At 38.2% G+C, this 23877-nt stretch overlaps 2 protein-coding genes across 2 annotated transcripts in view; one reads left to right on the top strand and one right to left on the bottom strand.

Moving 5' to 3' along the window:
- Nucleotides 1-1985: 1985 nt before the first annotated feature.
- On the top strand, nt 1986-3192 carry anapc13 (anaphase promoting complex subunit 13). The gene is made up of 3 exons (XM_042711536.1): nt 1986-2062; nt 2191-2308; nt 2558-3192. Exons 2-3 carry the CDS (start codon nt 2203-2205, stop codon nt 2674-2676), a joined length of 225 nt encoding a protein of 74 aa, XP_042567470.1. The 5' UTR covers nt 1986-2062; nt 2191-2202; the 3' UTR covers nt 2677-3192.
- Nucleotides 3193-4684: 1492 nt separating this feature from the next.
- arhgap32b (Rho GTPase activating protein 32b) overlaps nt 4685-23877 on the bottom strand; it is a 90603-nt gene continuing 71410 nt past the window's right edge. Inside the window, 15 exon segments of the mRNA XM_042710888.1 lie at nt 4685-8290; nt 8707-9308; nt 10553-11323; nt 11433-11507; nt 11880-12025; nt 12124-12325; nt 12414-12559; nt 12828-12935; nt 13236-13318; nt 13873-14011; nt 15189-15291; nt 17595-17639; nt 17642-17743; nt 22431-22505; nt 23124-23174. Of these exon segments, the coding sequence (XP_042566822.1) occupies nt 6059-8290; nt 8707-9308; nt 10553-11323; nt 11433-11507; nt 11880-12025; nt 12124-12325; nt 12414-12559; nt 12828-12935; nt 13236-13318; nt 13873-14011; nt 15189-15291; nt 17595-17639; nt 17642-17743; nt 22431-22505; nt 23124-23174 (4880 nt within the window). The 3' untranslated portion in view covers nt 4685-6058.

The raw sequence follows: 23877 nt of genomic DNA on the forward strand, positions 1-23877 counted from the left end.
TTTTAGCCGTGATTCAGCTCATAAAAAGTCGATTTGAAAATAAATATGTTACATTCCGATAAACAATGCTAAATTCATTTGCTGAAATGTTTTTTCGTTTTAGTGAAAACAGCTCTGCATATAACTGTTATACAACCGTAAACATATTTCCGTTACGTTTTGCTCGTAATAATTCGTGAATAATTAAATTTGACTGGGTTTGTGAACCGGTTTAAAAGATTCAACGAAAAGGTCCCAAGAGGGTCTGGCTGCAGACTTGCACTTGCACTCTCAGACTTGCACTCTCAGACACTAACGCTTCCACTAGTGACATCACTTGCAGTCTTTTTTTTATTTTTTATTTTGTTCTATTTATTGATTACTTTTGTATTGAATCTCTCAACATTTTACAACAGTAGCCAGGTGTTGAAGACACTACCTGCGACAAATAAATTACAAAGTCACTTGCAATCACCACTTGCACTCTCAGCTACCTGCGACGTCACTTGCAGTCGACACAAATCATGCGTGTTGCCAATGGAGACAAGACACTGTGGTGATTAAACGATTAAAACTAATTTAGTACCGTAACGTACAGAGGTCCTGCAAGAAAAAGACAAGACCCGCAAATCCACGGCCACAAAACAGCAGAATATGAATGCGATGCACAAAGTCTCTCATTAAGTGTTTAATTTCCTCCCATAGAAAAAACAAACACTTAATATGGCATAATCTATTAAGATAGGCCTACATAAAGTGAAATTAAAAGATCAAATTCAATATATAGTTATTATTTAATTTACTACAAGGCAAGCAGATGGCCATAAACACAATGCGCAAACTTTCACTTATCCTCCAATACAGCAAAACGCTTAATGTGCATAATAATGGACTATAAAGACAATTCAGGAGCCTATATGTCTTTCTTTTGACTTAAAGTATATACAGACCAACAAATATGTTGGTCTGTATATATGCATTATGAAATGCATTAAGTGATATTAAAAGCATCAATGCGTTATGCGTTACCGTTAAACATTTTCCTCCCATAGAAAATCATTATAAATAAAACATGTAATGTAGCTTTGATATAAAACGATTTGTAGAAAGTTTATTCTAGAAAAAAACGCTTAACGCAAAACTTTGCGTGTTGCATTTATTCTGGGCTCACCTGCTTGCATGTACATATTAGTTATGCATATTTTAATTTTTTTTTTTTTCACTTTTAGAATAATGAATAGGAGCATATTGAGTTTGGTCTTTATCATCTTAGTCTATTATTATGCCACATTATGCCATGTTTTATAAATTATTCATTATATTAATAAACTATATTGAATTTGATATTTTAATAGCATCTTAATACATTAAGCCATATTAAGTGTTTATGTTTTCTACGGGAGGAAAACGCTTAATGAGAGACTTTGCACACTGCATTCATATTCTGCTGTTTTGTGGCCATGAATTTGCGGGTCTTGTCTTTTACTTGCAGGACCCCTGTACGTTACGGTACTAAATTAGTTTTAATCGTTTAATCACCACAGCACCATGTCTCCATTGGCAACACGCATGATTTGTGTCGAATGCAAGTGACGTCGCAGGTAGCTGAGAGTGCAAGTGGCGATTGCAAGTGACTTTGTAATTTAGTTTTTTTTGTTTTTCTTGTCTTCAACACCTGGCTGCTGTTGTAAAATGTTGAGAGATTCAAACAAAAAATAATAATTAAATAGAACAAAATATAAAATAAAGACTGCAAGTGATGTCACTAGCGGAAGCGCAAGTGTCTGAGAGTGCAAGTCTGAGAGTGCAAGTGCAAGTCTGCAGCCAGACCCTTCTCAAAAGGTCCGTTCACAAACTGCACATCGCAATATGGAGTTACAGTTTAATCTGGGTCAATTAAAGAAACATTGTAATTACTCAGTTACAATAACCCAGGTACATTGGGTTTACTATGAATAATACATAAATACATCAGAAACCGAAATAACAACAAACATCACAGAAAATCATAAAAGAGAAGGAGATTTCGTCATCAGAGAGCGACATAACAACAAACTGCAGCGCTGGGCAGAAGACTGCACGGGTCTGTATTACTTTCACTAAGATCATCTAAGAACTTTCATGATAAGCGTACTTTTATGAAATGCACGCGCAACATAATTTACGATAGATACAGTGTTTCAAAGTAGTTTGTTCTTTTAATTTGTGTAGCAAACTCTGATCATGGACAGCGAAGTTCAGAGAGATGGAAGAGTTCTCGATCTCACAGATGATGCCTGGAGAGAAGACAGACTGCCATATGAAGACGTCACAATCCCACTGGTAAAACTTCACATCTACAGTTTTGATATGTGCATTTCGAATTACGTACGTTAAAATTAATCTTCGCAATGATGGCGAGTACTGTTAATACTTCGGTTAACAGTGGAATGTGAGATCGGCCACATATTTTATACGTGGAAATATTTGAGCATTAATACTTTATATTTGTGTTATATGAGATCATTTATGCCTTAACTTCTCATTAACACACAACATCAATAAACATAACAACACAACTGCGGACCAAACATTCAAATTCCAGAATCAGAACAAGACAACGGCGGATCGACTGAGTCAGTCAAAGAGCAAGAGATGAAGTGGTCAGATCTCGCCCTGCAGAGTTTGCATGAAAACACCCCAAACGTTGGCACTTAGAGTGGAATATTCTGTCTTCTCCAGCTGATCCCCAGCCGTGTATTATGATGGAAAGAACTCAGGTTTCAAACTGGTTATCTAAAATACACAATACTTACATCGTCTCTATAGATTAGCTGCAACCTGTATGGGGTCAGTTTTTTTTTTTTAAGAAATGTATACTTTTATTCAGAGTGGATGCATTCATTTGATCAAAAGTGACAGTAAAGACATTTTACTGTTACAAAAGATTTATATTCCAAATAAACTATGTTCTTTGAACTTTCTGTTCATCAAAAGAATTTTGATGTTTCTGGCCTACCCTTGATTTCCACACGTCCAGCTTTTCTATATGTATAACCACAACCCATTTGATAAAGCAAAGGATCTTACAGAAGGAGGGGTGATTCATCGACACTAAAGACTGGAGAGTAATGGCTGCTGAAAGTTAAGCTTTGCCATCACATTAATAAATTATATTTTAAAATATATTAATAATTAAACTAGTAATTGATTATTATTCTGCAAGTGAACGTCGCTTGATTGTGCCATCCCAAAGAAGCACAAAGTCACCTTTACGGACTTTTAAATTAAATGTTCCCTCCTGGTGGAATGACCTGCCCAACTCAATCCGAGCAGCTGAGTCCTTAGCCATCTTCAAGAATCGGCTTAAAAACACATCTCTTCCATCTTTATTTGACCCTCTAACTTTTTTCACTCACTATTCTAATTCTATTAAAAAAAAAAAAAAAAAAAATCCTTTTCTTAAAATTTTGTATTCTATCTATTTTCTTTTCATTTATTATACAATTATAAAAAAAGACCTCTAACACTAGCTTGCTCTATTCTTTTTCTATTCTATCGGTTTTCTTTTTATTTATTATATTATTTAAAAGCCCTTGCTACGTATACTGCGTTTAGGTTAACTGAGACTTGTTATAGCACTTATATATCATTGCTCTTTTGTTGTTTTTGATTGCTTCCATTGTCCTCATTTGTAAGTTGCTTTGGATAAAAGCATCTGCTAAATGACTAAATGTAAATGTAATTGTATCAAATACAATTTTCAACCTTAGTGAACATGAGACTGCTTTTAAAAAATAAAAATGTCCACAACCCCAAATTTTTGAACTGTAGTGTACATTAGACATATATACTAAAGTTGTATTAGAAACAAGAATTAGACTTACTGTAAGCCACAAAAAAACTATCTTTATAGTTTGTGATATTGTGATTGTACTATGATAAAATGAAATTAATTAGTGACTAGAAATATAACTTAAGCAAGTGTAAAATAGCTAATTGAATTAAATGCACAAGCAGTGAAGAATGGAATCAGTGAATCATTCCTTCTTTCAGGCTAAGCTGAATTTTATTTGGGTTCAAAGGTGACACTTAGATTCTCGTTTTATTATCACAAATATATTTGAAACATGGCTAACTGAGAGCACATTGTGTTTTAGTCATAGCCAACATGTATGATAATACTTTCTTGGTATTACAGAAAAGATGCGGTCAGCTATGTGGCTCCTTAGGCAGATGTGCAGAGGTTTGGGGGAATTTGACCAAATAGCTATGAATTTATAGTATAATGGCATGAGATTAACATATCAAATGCTATCTTAATGGAGGTCTTTATTACAACAATCCATTTTGCAGCCAAATTAAATCAAATAACAGCAGCTGTATTATATTATAGATTTAAGCTGAATAAGTATTTGTTTTAAAGAGAAATACTGGTATTGTTTAGCCTACTCGTTTGTATGCTATACTAAAATATCTTCCCCAAAAATGTGCATTAAAGGAGTAAATGTTATTTGAGGCTAAAAGAAATCAGACTGCAGGTTCATACAAGCTCGATTAAATTAGGCTTTGAGGCTTTAATGCTAAAGTTTTGGGTCAAATCCTCATGAGGAGAGTGCAAGTAGGTCCCATAAAATAGAGGTTACATATGAGTGCCTTTATTTTTTTTCCACACTAGCAACCCAACCATTTTTTTTCACAGTCTAAGTGGTTCCCCTTATTTAAAACATACTAAAACAAATAAAAACGAGAAAACCGCATCTTAAATGTCAATCATAAAAATGCTGGCAAAATGAAAATGAACTTCAGAAGACTTGGCAAAAAAGGGGATCAACCACAAACATATAAATTATGCCATTGTGAGCTTGTGCTCATCTGAATACTCAAATTTTCAAGGCATCGTAATGCAATAATAATTACCATCTGACAGAACAGTAACATGCAATGACTTCGCAAAACAACAAAAACGGGTCCCCTAATCATAAAACTCTCCTTTTCAATACCTCAAATATTGGTTTATCCCCAACTGACAGATTTGTTCTGAGGGCAATGTACATTGTACTAATTGCAAAAGCACAAATTGTTCAGTGTTATTAAATGAATGGACTTTTTCAGGCAAATGGTTCCCTTTACATAAAGTTTATAGATCTATGTGAAATGTAGTAATGCAGCTTGTTACAAAGATGCAAGTAAGGTGCTGGTCTAAAATCAGACAGAGACATATTTTAATCACTAAATGTATCAAAAACTCCCTGTCAATAACACATTTCTCTGAAGTGGGACGAGAAATGTGTCTAAGTTACTTCACATTGGCACTCTCACCTTCAGTCATTCTCCAATATCATAATGAATACTTCTGCGATCACAATCTGCCTTCATTGTTCATCCCTCCAATAATCCATCCAAGCAGAATTCAGTCAAATCTGGTCAAGTTTTAAAATGAAGAAAGAAATCCAGTTGCTTGTGATGAACCCCTATCATATATAATAGTAATGGCACAGTTTGGACAAAATGAAAATGCACATTTTGGGCCCCAACCAAAGGCAGAATATTAAGAATTTCATGTACCACCTAGTCGTGTAAAATGAAGGTAGGATGACTTAAACAGGGCTTCCCTTCCACTGTTACTGTAACATCCAGAAAGTACACAATACATATATCAAGGTACACAGAACTGTTCTGTAAAATGTAGATTACATGCATTTCTAAAATGCAAACATTTACACTTCATTTATATCCAGTCCCAGACCTTTTCAAAGTAATAAAACAGAACAAAAAGAATCCCTTATATCCAGTAGTACTTCCAAGATATACATAACTCATCTGGTTATGATTCATGTACCATTTGTCAAATTCACAGAATATCTACAGCATATAACAAGTTATATCTCCATGTCACAATGTTTAAACAACTAAAGAAATTATGGTACATTCAGTTCAGTAAAAAGTCTTACATTTCTTTGTAAATTAAAAAAAAAAAAAAAAAAAAAAAGGAAACAATGTAAACAGTCAGAAGTCAGTCCACTGTCCCGCAGAGGCTGCTAAACTTCAACTGAATTACTGACAACTACTATAATCTTATTTGTCATTAAATGCCTGTTTACTCAGCATTAATCTCTGTCTCTGGCCTCTGCACTGAAAGCTCAGCCTGTATGAAGGCGCCCTGTCCCAAGGCAGTGGAGTATGCAAGATTACTATGTGGAGTTGAGAAACCAGGGCTGTGATAGGAGCTGGAGCCACCCCGATTTGATAGTGAGGTTTGGGACTGAGGTACCAGATGGTAATCATCCAGGTTGTCATAGTGTGACTGTAAAGTAATGGCACTTTGTCTTTGCCCCTGTGACTGATGAGAGTAGGATCCACTATGGTCTCTATCTGAATTTTCTGGTAGATGTGCAGGAAGACTGGACTGGTTGTAATGCTGCCGCTCTCTAACACTATGGGATCTCTCTGGCTTGGGTGGAGGAGCTGGCTTCACAGGAACTGCTTGTTCATCTTCACTGGCGCTGCTCGTGGCTTTAACCCTGCATATGTGTCGATCCAAATCTGACCTTTCGTAACGAGGTTGGGCACTCCTGCTCTCAGAGTGTTCCTGCCAATGTTTACTGCTCAGGTGCTTTTCCCCTGGTTCAAACTTCGGGTCAAGATGGCCACCTTCAGGTAAGTGCTGCAGGTTTCGCGGTGGAAGTTGCGATTGATGTGAATGGATGGACGAGTAGGTCCTGGAGCTGCCTTGTTTGGTGGTTTTGTCCCCCATCCCATTTCCTTGGCAGTGCTTCTCCGTTTCCATATACATCAGGACATCTGGATCAGAGATCAAGTGCCTGGAAGCATGCTGAGATCCAGAAACGTTGTTATATCTGGCTTCCTTGCTCTCGGCAGCCATCAATACAGTTTTGCCGGGATCTGATTTGCTCCGCAAGTGTAACGTGTCTATATCCACTGGCATGTAGGGTCCTATGTTGTCATACTGAGACATAACAGAACCCTTAACTTTTTGCCTTGCTCGGCTTTCCCTTCGGATAGAGTGTATGCGAAGCCTCTCTGCTTCTTCTGGATCCCATGCAAAGTAAACACTGCCTTTTGAACCACTGTAAGGTGGCATGTCTCTGCTTACGAAGCTATGCTCCTTTAAAGGAATGAAATGCCTTGAAAGGTAGTTGTAGCCTCCAGATTTGGCTCCAGACCGAAGGAGAGGGGCACTATCCCGACCACTGAATGAATGGACGTGCCGTAAGCGGATCGTACCATAATGGTCCACATCGTAGAAAGGGGCATCCAGAACGTGAGAGCCAGAGTAGGGGCTGTAGCGGTACTGAACTCTTCCGTTCTCAAAATAAGGCTGCAGTTGTGTGACGTGGTAGTCAGCTTGAGAGGCAGGTTGGTGAGACTTGCAGTGGTAGACAGGGCGCTGGTAGTAAAATAACTCATCATCTGGTGGAACCTCGGTTCTGGTGACCGGCGTTGAGCGGATACCGGTGGGAGGCACATGTAGGGAGTGGACCCTGCGGATTGTTGGGTACACGGTTGGTCCATCTACTTGGCTGTAGCCATGGGAGTGGTGCAGTGAGCCTGGAGAAATGTATTCACTTCTCAGAGGGCCACGAGATTTGATAGACTGGTGGTAGGACCTAGGTCCAATCGTATTGTATCGGCCATCACCATGGCCTCTATAGGAAATTTGTGGCTCAAATCACAACAAAAAATAAACTATAGGTGGAACACTCTCTGGTCTGTAATGGTATGCCACCGTAGCCTGACCTGAAGGGGATACCCGCTGATGGTAATACGCCTCTGTGGTGGGCTCCAGTAGGGCAGCATCCCCTTTTGAGTGGTAAATGTAACCTGACTGATGTGTGGAAGGTCTGCGATGAGGTGGATGAGACTGTGGGGGAGTCTCCTCCACTGAACCTCTCATGGATGTTTCTAATATGGCATGAAAGTTGGCAGGGTTTGCAGCCTCAGCATTGCAGAGAGCAGCCATTGCTAGTTTACTTTCAATAGAACGAACTGGGGGTGTTGGTGGCATCACTCCCTGAGTATGGTGTTGAGGAGCACTATCTGCTTTTGGATGGACAGGCTTAATGGCTTCCCATGGTTTTTCCACAGGATCAAGAGGTGCTGCGGGGGTTGGTGCAACTCTAGCATTGGGCTGCGATCTGGGCTGAAACTGAGGCTGTGCTTGTGACTGAGAATGAGGCTGAACTTGAGGTTGAGACCGAATCGCTGCATGAGGTTGAGTCTGTATTTGTGGCTGAGGCTGGAGAATTGCGACTGGTTGATCTGGCGTCTTTATGGGTTTTGGTGGCATAACCATTTCAGTCATATGGAACTAGGGATTAAGCCCAAACAAACACTGTAAGCTTTCTTACATATTTCCCTTTTCGTATTTACATGCGCTGTAATTTTAGCTATTGATATCAATACCAGATAAATGATTTAATAATTCTTGATACTAATTTTGTTGCAATATGACAAAACTGAAATATCACACAACATGCAAAAAACATGTACTCCAAAGGTTCACATAAATACTAACAAATTAAATTAAAACAATGACAGGCAGCTTTTGATCTAACATATGTCCTTACTAGCAGGCAAACATCACTAATTGTTAACATGCTTTTCTAATTTTGAATTTACAATGGTGAAGGCCTGGCTTATGAATATTTATAACATTATTTAATTGTTCAGCCTTGGCACTGAAGTACTAGTGCTACTGACATCCCTGCATATACCACTGCTTACCTCAGAGCTAGGTTGTTGAATGACAGTATCCTTGCTGCTGATAGATGGTGTGGTGATTGTGGTAGTGGTTTTGTCTGTGCTCACAGGTGTCTGGCCCACAGCTGGCTGCTGCCTTTCTGGGCTTTTTTGTGTTTGGGAAACTTGAAAAGGTTGACTAGAAGGCATAGCACTCTGGCCTGAGGTCTCTGGAGAGACAACATCCTGGCTATTGCAAGAAATGCTGGATGGCTTCCCACTATATCCTGTGTTGAGGTGCAGACTGACAGATCGAGTTAACCTTTCAGCTGGTGTGGAGGGTGGTGAAGACATAGGAGCAGACCTCTTAGACACTTCTACTGTGGCTTCCTTCAAGGATGTCTGTGATGGCAAGGAAGGAGGAGGAGGCCAGTCCATGGTCTCCAGTAACTCTTGTGGCTTAACGGGGGACACTGGTGTAGGGGGTCCAGAGGATTGCCTCTGAGAGAGAATAGTGGCCTGCTGGGCAGATTCTGCTAGAGCTAGTGCAAGCATGCGGGCAGCGTTCTTTGGTGGGGGAGGGGGAGGTATGAGGGACACAGAGCTGACAGGGACATTGCCCTTTGGTGAGTCCAGAGCTACGGCTCCTACAGATGGACAAAACAGAGGGAACTCAAACAAGGAGAAAGCAGGCTAATATTCATGAGAAAGTAAGAAAGGGGAATGTTAAATTTCTACAGATTGTGGACAGATTTCTCTACATTGAAGCTATTCGTGCAAAGCACTACTGGTAAAAGCCTGGTGAACTAAACCTGAAAAATAAAATAATTATTAAACCCAGTATACCTTGGAGGTTCATATCACAGTGGCATCAGGGGTTAAAGGGTTAGTTCAGCCAAAAATGAAAATTATGTCATTAATGACTCACCCTCATGTCGTTCCAAACCGGTAAGACCTCCATTCATCTTCGGAACACAGTTTAAGATATTTTAGATTTAGTCTGAGAGCTTTCCATCCCTCCATTGAAAATGTATGTACGGTATACTGTCCACGTCCAGAAAAGTAATAAAAACAAGTCCATGTGACATCAGAAGATCAGTTAGAATTTGTTAAAACATCTAAAATAAACTAATATACAAAAATAACAAAAAATAACAAAAAATACAACATTATCCACCATTCCCTTCCCTTCCTGAGTCTCTACTGATCGCATTCACGACGCTGCTGACGTATGACGCTGCTGACGTGTTATCTTTGTTATTGGGCGCACCAGAAAACACGTCAGCAGCGTCGTGAAAGCACTCACAACAGTCGTAATTTTTTTCATTTTTGGAGCAAAATGTATATTCAATGCTTCAACAAATTCTAACTGACCCTCTGATGTCACATGGACTACTTTGATGATGTTTTTATTACCTGGACATGGACAGTATACCGTACATACATTTTCAATGGAGGGACAGAAAGCTCTCGGACTAAATCTAAAATGTCTTAAACTATGTTCCGAAGATGAACGGAGGTCTTACAGGTTTGGAACGACATGAGGGTGAGTCATTAATGACATAATTTTCATTTTTGGGTGAACTAACGCTTTAATGATAGCATTTACGATAAAATAAAATAATAATAATAATATATATATTTTTAAATCTAGTGTTTAAGTTCTTAATGTACTCTCTGTATTCATGTTTGTTTCAAATATTTTTGAAAAATTAACCATCATTATAAAATCTTTTATAAAATGAATGAAAAAATTAATTTAACTTCAGGAGTTAAAAATATTCTTATTCTATAAGAGGTGTATTAAACTAATTCAGGATAAAAATGCCAATGACTCCTTAAAAAACATTATGGATTTAAGATATCATATCCCTGTTTCAGTTCAGCTTACCTGGCTGCTCTTGAGAACAGGTGACCTGAGGTGTCTGTGAACATTCAATGCTTGATATGCCTTTACTCTCTTTACTCTCAAAGGTAGCAGCTTTAGAAAGAAGCTCTTGTTGAATGGCTTCACTCAGGGGCAGATCGGTGGTTCTTGACAGAAAGCTCAATTTTGCAGTAGAGTCGATAGGAGATTGAGGGGAAGAGGGCTGAAGCACAGTGCTCTCTGGTGCTTTCCTTATCATGCAGGCAGCTGATTCAGAGATGCTTAGAGGAGTCACAACAGCTGACTTCTCACTGCTCTCAAGGGATTGAACTGGAGCTTTCTCTGAGAAAGATGCAGGGGGCAGTTTATTTCTATCCTTTAAGGCTGGACTGTGGTCTGGAGAAACAGAATGACTCATAACTTTAGCTCTGACTGGCGAGACTGGCTCTGAGCCACTGGCACTGCCCGGGCTCCTCTTCAGACTGCTTTCATCTGTGTCAAGTGAGAAAATGGAAGTCTCCGCCAGAGGAAGACTACACTGGAAAGACATGGGGTCAAAGTCTAAAGAGGCCATGCCAATGTCAGGGGGGCTCAGGTCCACATCGTCAGCGGAACGTGGCGGGGAGATGAGAGCAGGCACACAGATTGGTCCATCATCCCCATCACTATCCCCTTGGCCCAGGTTGTCATATGAGTTACAGTGTTGTCTGCTATCCAGTAGATCACCGTTGAAGGAAGCAGAGAGAGCATCACTGCTGGAACGAGGTCTGCGTGGCCTGTACACCTTAGACTCTCCTGTGTTAAAGGAAAAGCAAAAAAATTATAATTTCACAATGGTTGGTTTACAACTTGAGGCTGCCCTCAACTTTATTTAAATATTTTTAGAGCTTTAGGAGTCTGTTACCTTCAACGTTATGTAAAGAGGTGAGAGACTCCTCACTTTTGGCAGACCGAAGAGTACCGGTGTCTCCTCTTCCTCCTGAGCAGGGAAAATAAAGCAGGAACAGAGAAGTTACAACAAACTGCTTATACATAACCAAACATCTAGAGTTCTAGTATACTTGACTCTGATTGGTCAATATGTGGTCAAATATTGTTGTTGTCTCTCGTAAATGCGCTGCAGTCTCTCTGCTCTCACATAATAAAATCATTTAAACTAAAATCAATATTTCATTTATTTATTTATTTATTCAGTAATTACCAGAGTAATTAGCAGGGTAATATACAATCAGCTGGTCATTACTTCAAAACAAACCACTTCCGCATGATACAAGGCCTGATTAACCACTGGGTTTATTTTGTGATAATGACTATCTGACATTTAAAGATGACAAAATGGCACAACACTTACCAGCCAATGCCATGGCCTTGAGTTCGTTTGGTTCACTGGGATTGCGGTGTAGTTTTCTTTTAGACATTGAGGAAGATTTGCCCAAGTTGAAAAAAGACCGCCAACTGCCAACTGGAGACTTTTTAGACTTTATGGGCTGTCTTTTCCTAGGCAAAAAAAAAAAAAAAAGGTAAAATGTACAAAATGTATCTCTTTGAGAATAACAGGCACAAAATAGTTCTTTTTATAACAGCATATAACATACCTCTCAGTGGGGAATTCAATGACCGTGTGGAATTTTCCCTGTAAGGCTGCAGGCCCCTCTCCCACCTCTATGTACTTGCTGTCTGCAGTGATGGGTGAGTTGATCTGGGCCTGGGTACGTGCCTGTGCCTCTTCTAATGTTAGCAGCTTTGTGGATGGAGAGGGTAGCAGCAAAGATTTAGGGCGAGACAAAGAGTTGTGTCCTACAGAGACAAAGAAATGTGTGATGAATATATATATCAATATAAAAAAAAAATATCTGTCTATATTTAATCTGTCCTTATTGCAAACCTGTTCCCTCTCGTATAAGGGAGCTCAGTTTGGGGCTGAAGAGAACATCCACATGGTTGAGGATGAACTCCACCACAACCGACTGTATTCGCACCTCCATGAAAGCTGCTGTGCCGCTGAAGCAAGCCGATTCTATTTGCTTTGACCTTTATAGTTGAGAATAAAAATCAAAGATTAGTTATGAAAACTAGGTTTTTATATGCATAGTTATAAAATTGTATCCATAAGTATCTGTTTTCATATGCATAAGGGTTGGACAATGTATACAAATTTGGCATCGGACAATGTCTACAGTGAAACATCGCGATGAAGTATTACATCGGCGGGGGCGAGTGGGGGGGTGGATGGGGGGCTGGCATCGTCTATCAGCACAACCCTAACATACATTACAGTTGCATCATGCAGAGATCTTACCTCAGTAAGTTGGGGGCCCAAACGATGGCCAAATTCTTCGTATGCATGTTTGTTACATAGCTGAAGGTTGCTAAGTGTGAAAGATGCCTCATAAGAAACTCAAGAGTCCTACAAGAGAAGCATGAATATTTAACGTTAAAACTACAGATACATTAAAATCAGACACCAAGTAAAATTAGCATAATGGATTAGATTCAGTTGCACACTCATTTAAGTGAACAATGCTGTAATAACCGCCTCTATTTCCCTCAGTCATAAACGTACTTGAACTGCATTAGTAATATAATTGGTATGCTTAATGCAGTAGATTAATAAAAAGGCTGTAACATTTGAAAAATGTGGCTATGTTGAAAAAAGGAATGCAAGTCCTATAGCAACCTCCAGAGGGCACTGTGGCCATCTACAAACCTATAATGCGGAGGCGGCAGCTGCTGAATTACATCATGTATTTTGATCAGCCTCTCCTCATCTGTGGCTGCTGACACAGCCTCCTAAAAAAGGAGAAGAGCGGCTGTAAATCAGGGTCACTGCATCTAGAGCAGCTCTAACAAACAAAAATACTCTCAAACCCATGTTCACACTATACTGCTGAGTGGACAAAAGCACATGGTCAATCGCATTTCCTGTGCATTATAGTTTCACTGCTTCCATAGCAACCTGAAAACACTGATGCACTCTTTACACTAGCCATTTCCATTTGCAGAGACTTATCTCCAGATGCTGTAAATGTCACTGCTTTGTTTAGCATGCAGATGAACTCTTTGTGAAGCAGGGCTCTAAGAGACATTTTGCATACTCATTAAAAGTAATCTATACAACAAATAGCCTAAAGGCTTCAATGACTTCTGCGCTGTTTTGTCAGTCTCAGATAAGAGACCCACGCATATTATCACACCAAGAACTAAAAAGGTTTTGATATCATAAGTATGGGCTGCTTGTTCTAATATAAAAGGTGCTCTCAGCTGGAGCTATTTGTATGACAAAGAGTGTGTGAGTTTGAGAAAAGACTCTTTATAAGGCCTGTCGTTCTGGGATAAACGCTTACCGAGAATTTCTCATACAGCTGGTAGGTGAGAAGTGGGTTGGGAAGCTCTCGAAAGTAAAGCTTGCACAGGGAGCCCACACAGTGTATGTCTTGAATGTAAACATCTTTAGTCAGATCTGGGATCTGTTCAGAGTGTGTGCTTAAAACCTTAATTTCAACCAATTTGGATGAAATTACATTAGCTTATAATATCTTATTACAGTGCTTAATACACATTTCAACCAATTGGTGTGTGCTTAAAACCTTAATTTCAACCAATTTGGATGAAATTACATTAGCTTATGACATGATAATTATCACGTCAGGGTCAATACATTTATTTACATTTCACTGCTGGTCATATGCTCTCCATATAACCATGTATGTGACAAATAAAAATCTTGAATCTTGAATGACATTTGAAGTAACTGACGAACAATTTTGGTTTTTAATGGTTAATGCTGATGAAGAAGTTAATTCTTTTATTCACCAAGAACGCATTAAACTGATCAGAAGGGACAGCAAAGACATTAATAAGGTTACAAACTATTTCTATTGCATATAAATGCTGCTCTTTCGAACTTTCTATTCATCAAAGAATCCTTAAAAAAAAATGTCACTTCGCACTGTCAGTCAAAAATATTTTTTTTCAACACTGATAATAATAAGAAATGTTTCTTGAGCACACAGTCTGCATATTAGAATGATTTCCATAAGGATCATGTGACACTGCCACAACTGCTGCTGAAAATTGAGATTTCCATCAAAGCAATAAATTACATTTTAAAATATATAAAAATATAAAAAATTTAAATAAAATTTCAAAAAAAAAACAACATAACCGAATTTTTGACCAAATTAATGACCAAATAAATCAAAACACAGACAGCATAAGAGAATTCTTATAAAAACATCTGAAAAAATCTTACAGACCCCAAACTGGTATGCTATTGTGACTCACATGAAATGTGTAATATATAAAAAATATAAATATAAAATATAAAAAAAAAACACATTATAAATTATATATATATAAAAAAAGCATGTATTTATTACGTTTCAAGTTTATTCACTGACAAGGCTGTACATGAAGCAATACAAGGGGGAGGGAAAACTTGTTAATAGGTCAGCTTTTTCTGGACCCTGTAATAACCCCCCCCCCATCTAATCCCGCTGGTGTACTCATTTCCTCCCGTATTCAAGAATACAAACATTCCCATTATGAAATGTAATTATCAGCAGCTTAATATTCAGCCACTGCATTCAAAGTTTCTCAAGCAGTATGATAAATCCCTATCTCTGCTACTAGCAATTAGGGGAGTGTGTTTATGTCCTACCGCAGCTTCTGAATGTTGGAGGCAATCCCAGAGAGACGGTACATTCCATCAACCACTCCATGCTTCTCAATGAACTCGGTGCAGCTCTTGAGTACCTGGGGGACTAGAGGTTTAGACAAAATATTACTGGAGTATCCTTTTTGGCACGTAAAGTGTGAGACTTGTCAAAATGCCAATAGAATAGAATGCCAGATTCTTTGTGCAGTAAATTTCTGATTTTGTAAGCTACAAATAACTTCAACAACTGCTGGAGACAGGCCCAATCGTCAGATAACAAGTCCAGACTCTCCTGTACAAGCAGAGTTTTTAGCTTCACATTTGCTCCAGTGGCATTAGACAAACTCCAGACCTCCAACGTGACCTTGCGATGTTTCACCCAGAGGAATCATAGTCACAGACAACCCTAAATGGCATCTAGTTTGACAAACTTTCTCCAGCAGATGAGTGAGTCCAAGTCTCTCGGAGGCAGCTGTTCATCTACATTCCTGACATAGCATGTCTGAAGCACAAAATCCTCAAAAATGCAAGAAAATTTTTTTGTCTCTAAGACATCTCAAAAAATCCTTCAATCAGCGCTTCACAATAAGGATGGCCTGTGGCCACTGTGAGTGTGTTTCAGGCCAGTTAAAGGAGCTATCACTTGCCCTATAAGGCCATTAATACATTCTTTATATCTTACAGTATGTTCATTGATCATGTGCTTTATGCTTTATGTTTTTATGCTTTATGCTTCATGTGGTTTTCTGTGATTCTGTGTTGTGAATTCTCCTGATTCAAATACATGATCCAGCTAAAGTCGTCTAGCTGGCAAACATAGATAAATTGACAAAACTGAGAATGATTTGTGATATTTTTAGAAGCATCAGTCTTTTGAAAATGACAAATCACAATCTTTTTTTTTTCCCACAAAATTGTTTATGAATCATTGAGGTAAATTATAGTTGTACATTTTCCAGTTTATGCAAATTATAAACCTAGTAATTTGCTGTAAATATAACAATAAAACAAATACAGTACCATTTAACTGTATTTGTAGTTTGGGGTAAGTAAGGTTTATGAAAAAAAGTTATGAATAAATTATCTTGGGCCCACCAATGTTGCAATTATTTTATAAAAAAATAAAAAATACAGTTAAAAATAGTAATATTGTAAAACATTATTACAATTTAAAATAACTGTTTCGTATTTTAGTATATTTTAAAATGTAACATTTTCCTGTGATGGCAAAGCTGAATTTTCAGTAGCCATTACTCCGGTCTTCAGTGTCACGTGAAATTCTAATATGCTGATTTGGTGAAACATTTCTTATTACTGATTTTGAAAATAGTTGTATGCATCCTTGCTGACTAAAAGGATTAATTTCTTAAAATTTTAGTGACCCCCTACTTTTGAATGGTTGAATTTTTTGGCCAAAAAAATATTGGAAACATCAGTGGACAAATCAAGAGGGCAACAACAAAACTACTGGCTCGATTTGGCCAGCAGATTTCTTTTTAACCCTTTCAATACTTTGAAAAATGCAGCAAATTACTTCAGACGCCAACATCCTTAACAAAACAAAAAACAAGAGAAAAATAAATTAATTGCATTTAGCTCCCTAGCGAAATACTGTCCAAGAGTATAATAAATGCATTGCAGGGAGGTCTGCAGAGCTTTATGTTAATATGGCTGATCAATTCTAATGACTCTCCACTTGAACAAAGTGTTTAGCCATCATCGTCTCTCATTCCTTTGAGAGCGTCTGAGATGGAGAGTACACATTCTGCCATTACCCATTTTACAAACACATTAAAGCTGAGCGGGCTTATACGTGAGAGAGGACAGTGAAGCGAAAGGTTCAGATCTCGGTAGTAAACCTAAACTTTTATAATCTAACTAACCAACTACAACGGATGACCTTTTGTAGGAACACATTTGTAAAGAATACCAGGAATTTCTGCTTTGAGGATACTTGCTCTTTAGGGAAAGAATGTCTATTCTGCATTTAATAAAAGCAATGCTTTTATTGTTGTTTTTCCCCCCTGTCTAAATGTAATGGTTGAGCAGTCGTAACAAGTTGCGTGGATCCCTTTTGAAAAAGACAAGGCTTAGATTTTAAGGGCAGGCAATGGCTCAGGGAGGATTTGAAGTCAAACAAATGGAGCAAATGCTGAAAGCTGCCAGGGAGCTTTGAATCAATGGGGAAGAAATCTCCAGACACGGCCCCCTAACCATTCCCCCTGACCTTTAGACCGCTTTAAGCCAATCAGATGCCATGGCAACCCATGCATCCAGATCCAAGAGCTATTCTAGATGAGGAGGGTTAGCTATGCTTTCCAGCCCACCCACACAGTCTCACATTAGTGTCAAGCACCGTCTAGAGCATGAGCATGAGATTGAGTAGGACCAGAAGGGGGCAAAGCTCACCGTCATGGCCGGAGTTGAGGAGATGTTCTCCAAGGTCACAGCCAACACCCTCTCCCTGAGGATACCTCTTTGCTTCAGCTTCTGCTTGGTCGGCCTGGAATACATGAAAATTCCAATAAAATATATCAACATCACGTAAAACTTCAACACTAAAAAACAAAAATGATAATATGCAAATTTAAATGTATTTAAATGTCAAAGAAAAACTGCACTGTGAATCACAAGCAGCGCAACAATAAATGACCCCAAGAAAATCCGGTTTAACAACCTTCCAGTGCCAGACACATCATGTCAGCGAGTCAAGATCTTATGAAATGAAGAAAGCAAATACACTTGGTTGTGTAAGAATAATGGGTTTATGCATTAACCCTGTTCCTATACTGAAGGAATTTCCCAAATCCAGCTGTTTCGTCAAAGGAGCAGAATTATTAATTTACTCAAATTCCTCTGAGGGACCTATAGACCTATAGGACCTATAGTTATAGAGGCACAAGTACAATAGCATATAATCAACTATGGATTTTACAAGTTTAATCTAAAAGCTCAGCACTGGAAGAAAAAGCCTGGAGATGAGTAGCTGACATACAACATCTGTGAAAGCCATCTCATGAAAGAAAGAAATAAATGTTTCCTTTCATTTCATTTTTGAAAGAGGCCAAGCAGGAAGTACGTCTCAAGCTGTTTGGTCTCCGGAGCAGCTTGTGTTGTTATTACACCCTGACACTAACCACCATGCCCAAAAAAAAAAAAAAAAATCAGCAGCCTGACCTAGAATTTGCATGAGAAACTCTTGGACGATACAAAGGAAAAGTATCAAGAGAGAAATTCCAAGGATTTGACAGGAACACACAAACGCACCAAAATAATTCCACTGGATTTGCTATAAAACCCTGAGTCCTGTAATTGCTCATTTAACTTGTACTGTTCTCAATGTTCCTCATAAAATATTAGCAAGCTTAAATATTACAAACCAAATAACTGTTTGCATAATGAAGCTGCATGAATCAGCAAACAATCTGTTGCCGGAAACGACTTCAGAGCTGTTACAAATGCAGCTGGGATTCCTGAAAACCACAAACTGGTCCATCTGTGTTTATGTTTGTGGCCACATGAGTAAAAATTATCAGCAAAATAATTGCAAAAATTACAAGCAAAATAATAACAAATAAACCATTTGTTTATTTTAACAGTTTAACTCCCTGGTGATTTTAGGGATGTGTGATTCTTTGCACGCTGAAACCACAGTGGACGTGGCAAGGGGACATCTGCCAGCTGTGATCTCATCTGCTCCTTTGTGTGTCTTTACCTTTTAAAAAGGCACATTACTCACAATTTTTCATCATAAAAGTTATCAAAATTTTTCCAACAAGCGGTTGCAGCTGGTCTCGATACAATTAATCCTCTCATATCCAGTCGAGGTTAATAATAAAGAGAGCCGTTGCAGGAATTTCCTGTTCTACTTTTCAAGAGCCAAATAAAAGTAACTGCCACACATTTCACAGATCATCTTATTCCGAACTCCACAACAAACCAAACAAAGGGCATGTGCTTAAATTCACAGCAGCAGCAAGAAGACTCTTCAGTGTTTCCTCCAGGCTGCACTTTACCCTTCGCTGAGGATACACTGATGTCTGACACTGATGACACATTATACGGTTTTCTTTTTTTCCCTCCAAATCAACGCTCACAACATGAGTTCCAATGACTTGCCAAAATTTTCTGTCATAAAACTACTTAATAAAAATACATAAATATGACTTTGCTACACAAATCAGAATACACAAAATCTACTGAGAAAGGTGATTAGAAAACAGAAGTCAACAAAATGCGTTCATCACAAATTAACACCAGTGAGCAAATATTTCAAATGATATTGTTTTCAGCAGTGCAAATGATTAAACCCTTGGTAATTCACACACAAATTTGGCAATAGAAAGCACTTCAGTCACATCTAGAAGATAGTTTAGCAACTTTATTGGCACTAAAATTGCAACTTCATAACTTACCTCAATATAGAATATCCACGAAAAAAAAGCTGAAAAATGTTGTAAGTATTCTTAAGTTTGCCAGGCAGCAGCTGCTGTAGAGAGCTCAAGACACAACGCTGAAGGATCATCACAGACCACACTCTCCCTGCCAGCCGGTAAAAGCTAATAGTCAGCATGCATTCTTTCCTCTTTGCTTTTTCCCTCCTCTCTTTCCTTTCGGAGTTTGTCCAGCCCCTAATATCAACTTTCAACAGCCCTGGCAGCCTTCTAACTGCAGAGATCGGGGTGTGAGCAGCCCAGAGAACGACAGTTTCAGCCTGCAGGCTGTTGCATTTAGCAGATATCCGCTATCGAGTGATGAATGTGCTTTGAAAGACAATGGCAGTACAACACAGCTGTCTCCTGTGATGTTCTATTTAGGCTACATCTTAAATACGACTTAGAAAAACTACAACAAAACAAGAAGCCAGACGAACATAAATATAACTTAACTACCCCACCAGTGCAACAACAATGCACTCTTTCTAAAGAAATTCATTCACAGCCAAGCCCATGTACCATTAAGCTTTTACAACCCAGACATGGTACAGCCATAAGGAACTGACAAAGACTGCACTCTGCACTCTAAAGCAACAGGTTTGTGGCAAAACTGTAAAACAACACAGAGATATGTGTTTTAAAAGGTAATATTGACCCAGTGATGTTAATTGGGCAGATCTGTGATACAAGTTGCAATAAAGTAAGAAGTGTAAAAGTTTGGGTCGGGTAAGTTTTTTTTTTTTTCCTCATGCTCAAAGATGCATTTATTTGATCAAAAATTCATTAAATACTGTTTTCTACTGTACATATATTTTTAAATGGAATGTATTCCTGTTATGGCAAAGCTGAATTTTGAAAGTCATTACTCCAGTCTTCAGTGTCACATGATCCTTCAGAAATCATTCTAATATACTGATTTGGTGGTCAAGAAACATTTCTTCTTATTATCATCAATTAAAAATAAAATAATAATAGTTGTACTGCTTAATATTTCTGTGGAATCTGTGATACTCATTTTCAGGATTCTTTGATTTCATAACATTATAAATGTCTTTAATGCCACTTTTAAACTGATTAATGCATCGTTGATAAATTACAGCAGTAATGTCTTTAAAAAAAATAAATAAAAAAAAAAATCATACAGACCCCAAACTTTTTAAAGGTAGTGTGCACACATAATACAACTACTATTAATAATAATAAAACAAAAACACTAAAACCATTATGAGAGTTAATAGGTACAACAAACAAAAACAAACCAGTCTCCCAACCCAACAGCTAAAAGGAGTTTGTATAAAAGTCTCTGTTTTCAGAACAGACCAGTAAGGAAGTACACAATCCCCTGTAGGACAAACGGACACATATTGCTATGTAAACCTTATACAGTTTGTCTCTCGTTCTCTCACAGTTCCTTCCAGCTGTCTTGGCTTGTTCACAGAGGCAGCTGCCCTTTACTCCACTGAGAGGAAGACACTGTTGCCCCACAAGGAAGTTAGGAAGTGAGAGGGAGCTAAGGGAGCTACATCTGGAGCAGCACCTGCTACAGCTGAGAATAAGAGAATTAAATAAATGCAATTAAGTCTGTGAATATGAAAGTGTCTGCACAAGAACAAGAAAGGCATTATCAGAACATAAAATATGCCCTATTCATGCTTGAAAACCTTGGTAAATAAAATATTACAGCAACCTTTATCACTGTTACACCACCTGCATGATAGGACATCATTATGTGGTTAACCATTTACATGGGGCATTTGCTTAATGAGGTGAATGATTCATAAAGTATTTTGTGTCATCTGATAGGCACTTGCTGCTTGGCTAAAGCTCTGCAGGGGAGCAGGGAGGTATGCTGTATTTAAGCATGTACAAACGCAGTACACAAGAATTTGTTTGAGTCACCATGGAGAGACTGTAGTTCATATTGCCAGTGAACAAAGATGGGATTATTTTATAGCCTTTCCTAACCAGGGTCATGTAAATCAGCCAAGGAGTGTGTTGCGAAATAACTTCACAATAGGGCTTTCTGAAAAACACAATGAGGTGCACTTGAAAGAGCAATGGAGCAGTGCCATAAACTGATCTCACAAGCTTCATTTCAAATAGAGACACATTAAGTGTAGACATAGTCAAATAAGCAGAGATGCAATGATATTAAAATAATTATCAGTATCAGTCAGAATTTTCATGTTATGGATGACAAGCAATAAATAACAGACATTTAAATTCTATTCTGTCTGCATGTATCTTATAAATTAATTACATTAGCATTTTTAAGGATTAATTTTGAGTGAGCTTTTAATGGCAAAGACAATCTAAACGTAAAAATAGGGGAAATGAGCATGTACAATTAAATATCCAAAACTGGCCAATACTGATGAGCTCTAATATTGTTTGACAACTGATAAAGTGTCCACACATCATGCATCTCTACAAAAAGAGACAATCTAGCATTATTACAGTAAAATAAAATGCAAAAACATTGCTAAACAGAAACATGCATTCAAATGCAGGTCAAAAGAGAGAGAGCGCTATCAGGGTAAATCTGTAACACAAGGGTCAAAGTCGCATACTAGAGACACCAGAAGAGTGTTACGTGGAAAAACAAGACTAAACTTGTTGTGCTTTCATCAAATCGTCATATAGTTAACACATGATGTTAGGAAAGACCAGTGAAACTACGTTCTAAAGCTATGGAGTGCCAGTAGTGTTCAGAGCACTCGTGAGTGGCAGGAAACGTTGCAGAGATGCACAGGAGAGTTCAGGGTTAGTCCGTGTTAGACGTAGTACATGGATAAACAGTTTGGTCTACCTGAGTTCAGCCTGTAGGGGTTTAATGGGTCGGGTGCCCATGCACTGTCCTGCTTTACACTCTCCATCTCCAAATCTGCATGCCGGGAGGAGAGAAGGGGAGAGGGAGCAAACGCAGACCCATTAACATAACATTCTAACAACAGATGCACACCCACCCTCACTCCACAATAATTCTTTCAAGAGAGTTTTCCCATCACCTCACATTTCCTGTCCATTAGGAAAGTTTCACAACAGTTCTGAGGCTGCTATAAATGATAATAAACAAGACGGTGCAGTAAAATGCACATGAAGACAAACACTAGACTAACATGGATAAGAGTGCTCTGAGATGCAGTTCAAGAGAAACACTGTTTTATGATTCTGCCAAAGGACAACTTATGCATGCAGGAAGACAGTATGATAAAAGAACGATAGTGATAAAATGTGTGTGCATGAGAAAAAGAAAGCAGGAGATGGAGGGTGTGCGACTATATGTATGTCTGTGTTTAAAGGGATAGTTAACACAAAAATGAAATGATCGGCATTTACTTGGCCGTATGTCATTCCAAAGCGGTATGCTAACCAGTCTCTTTCCAAAACAAAAAACAAAACAAAACAAAACAAAACAAAACACACTAAAAATAAAATAAAAATAAATAAAAACCATTGCCTTTGCCGCTCCAAAAATAAAGGAAAATATACCAGCACGCACAGGGTGGGAACAGACTCCAGGAGGCCGGCCGCAGACCAAAGCAGGGAGACGCTGAGGGAGCAGTGGAGGAAGCATGGTCAAATAACATAAATTATCATCACACATGCATGCATGAAGTGCAAAGCAATGCAACATACATTCCAAATACAGTGTCACCACAGAGTCAGTAGATGTACAAGCAGTAAAAAAATAGAGCTAAGCCCCAGCAAAAAGCTTCTGCATAGTCTAAGCTAATAATATAAACTTTGTTAAAGTATAAAGCACAAAGCAGAGCAGCGCTGCTTTGTTTTTCAGCCACCTGCTGTCAGAGAGTGAATTTGCGTGTCATTCAGCCCGTCTGCTGATTGTGTTGTTTTATGTAGCATAATTCCACAAAGCCAAAGTCAGACCAATCTGTTTTTGATACAGATTTTGAAATTATAGTGTTTAATTTAAACCAGATACTGCTCAACCTACATCTTTGTTTGGATCATGATTAAAATGCAGTGGTTGCCTGTAATTTTCAATGGCTACAGTTCTGCCTGTAATATAGCAAAAACATATTTTTCATGTACTCATATTGTAAGTCTTTCTTAATTCTCTTGCGTAAAAATCAGCAATCGTATCAGAACTGGCTCATTTGCTTGTAAAAAAAAATAAAAATAAAAAAAATAAAATAAAATTGGCAATCAGATTCGTCCATAACTAAAAATAATAATAATAATAATAATATTAATTTTTGTGAACAATCCCTTTAACTCCAATATATCCTTTA

Source organism: Cyprinus carpio, chromosome A21, assembly GCF_018340385.1.
Source record: "Cyprinus carpio isolate SPL01 chromosome A21, ASM1834038v1, whole genome shotgun sequence".
Lineage (NCBI taxonomy): Eukaryota > Metazoa > Chordata > Actinopteri > Cypriniformes > Cyprinidae > Cyprinus > Cyprinus carpio.

Excerpts from the sequence above, each read along its gene's own strand:
- anapc13 (XM_042711536.1), top strand. The coding sequence starts at position 2,203 with ATGGACAGCGAAGTTCAGAGAGATGGAAGAGTTCTCGATCTCACAGAT. Across the intron at positions 2,309-2,557 it reads CACAATCCCACTGGTAAAAC|TTCCAGAATCAGAACAAGAC; the intron begins TTCACATCTACA and ends CAAACATTCAAA.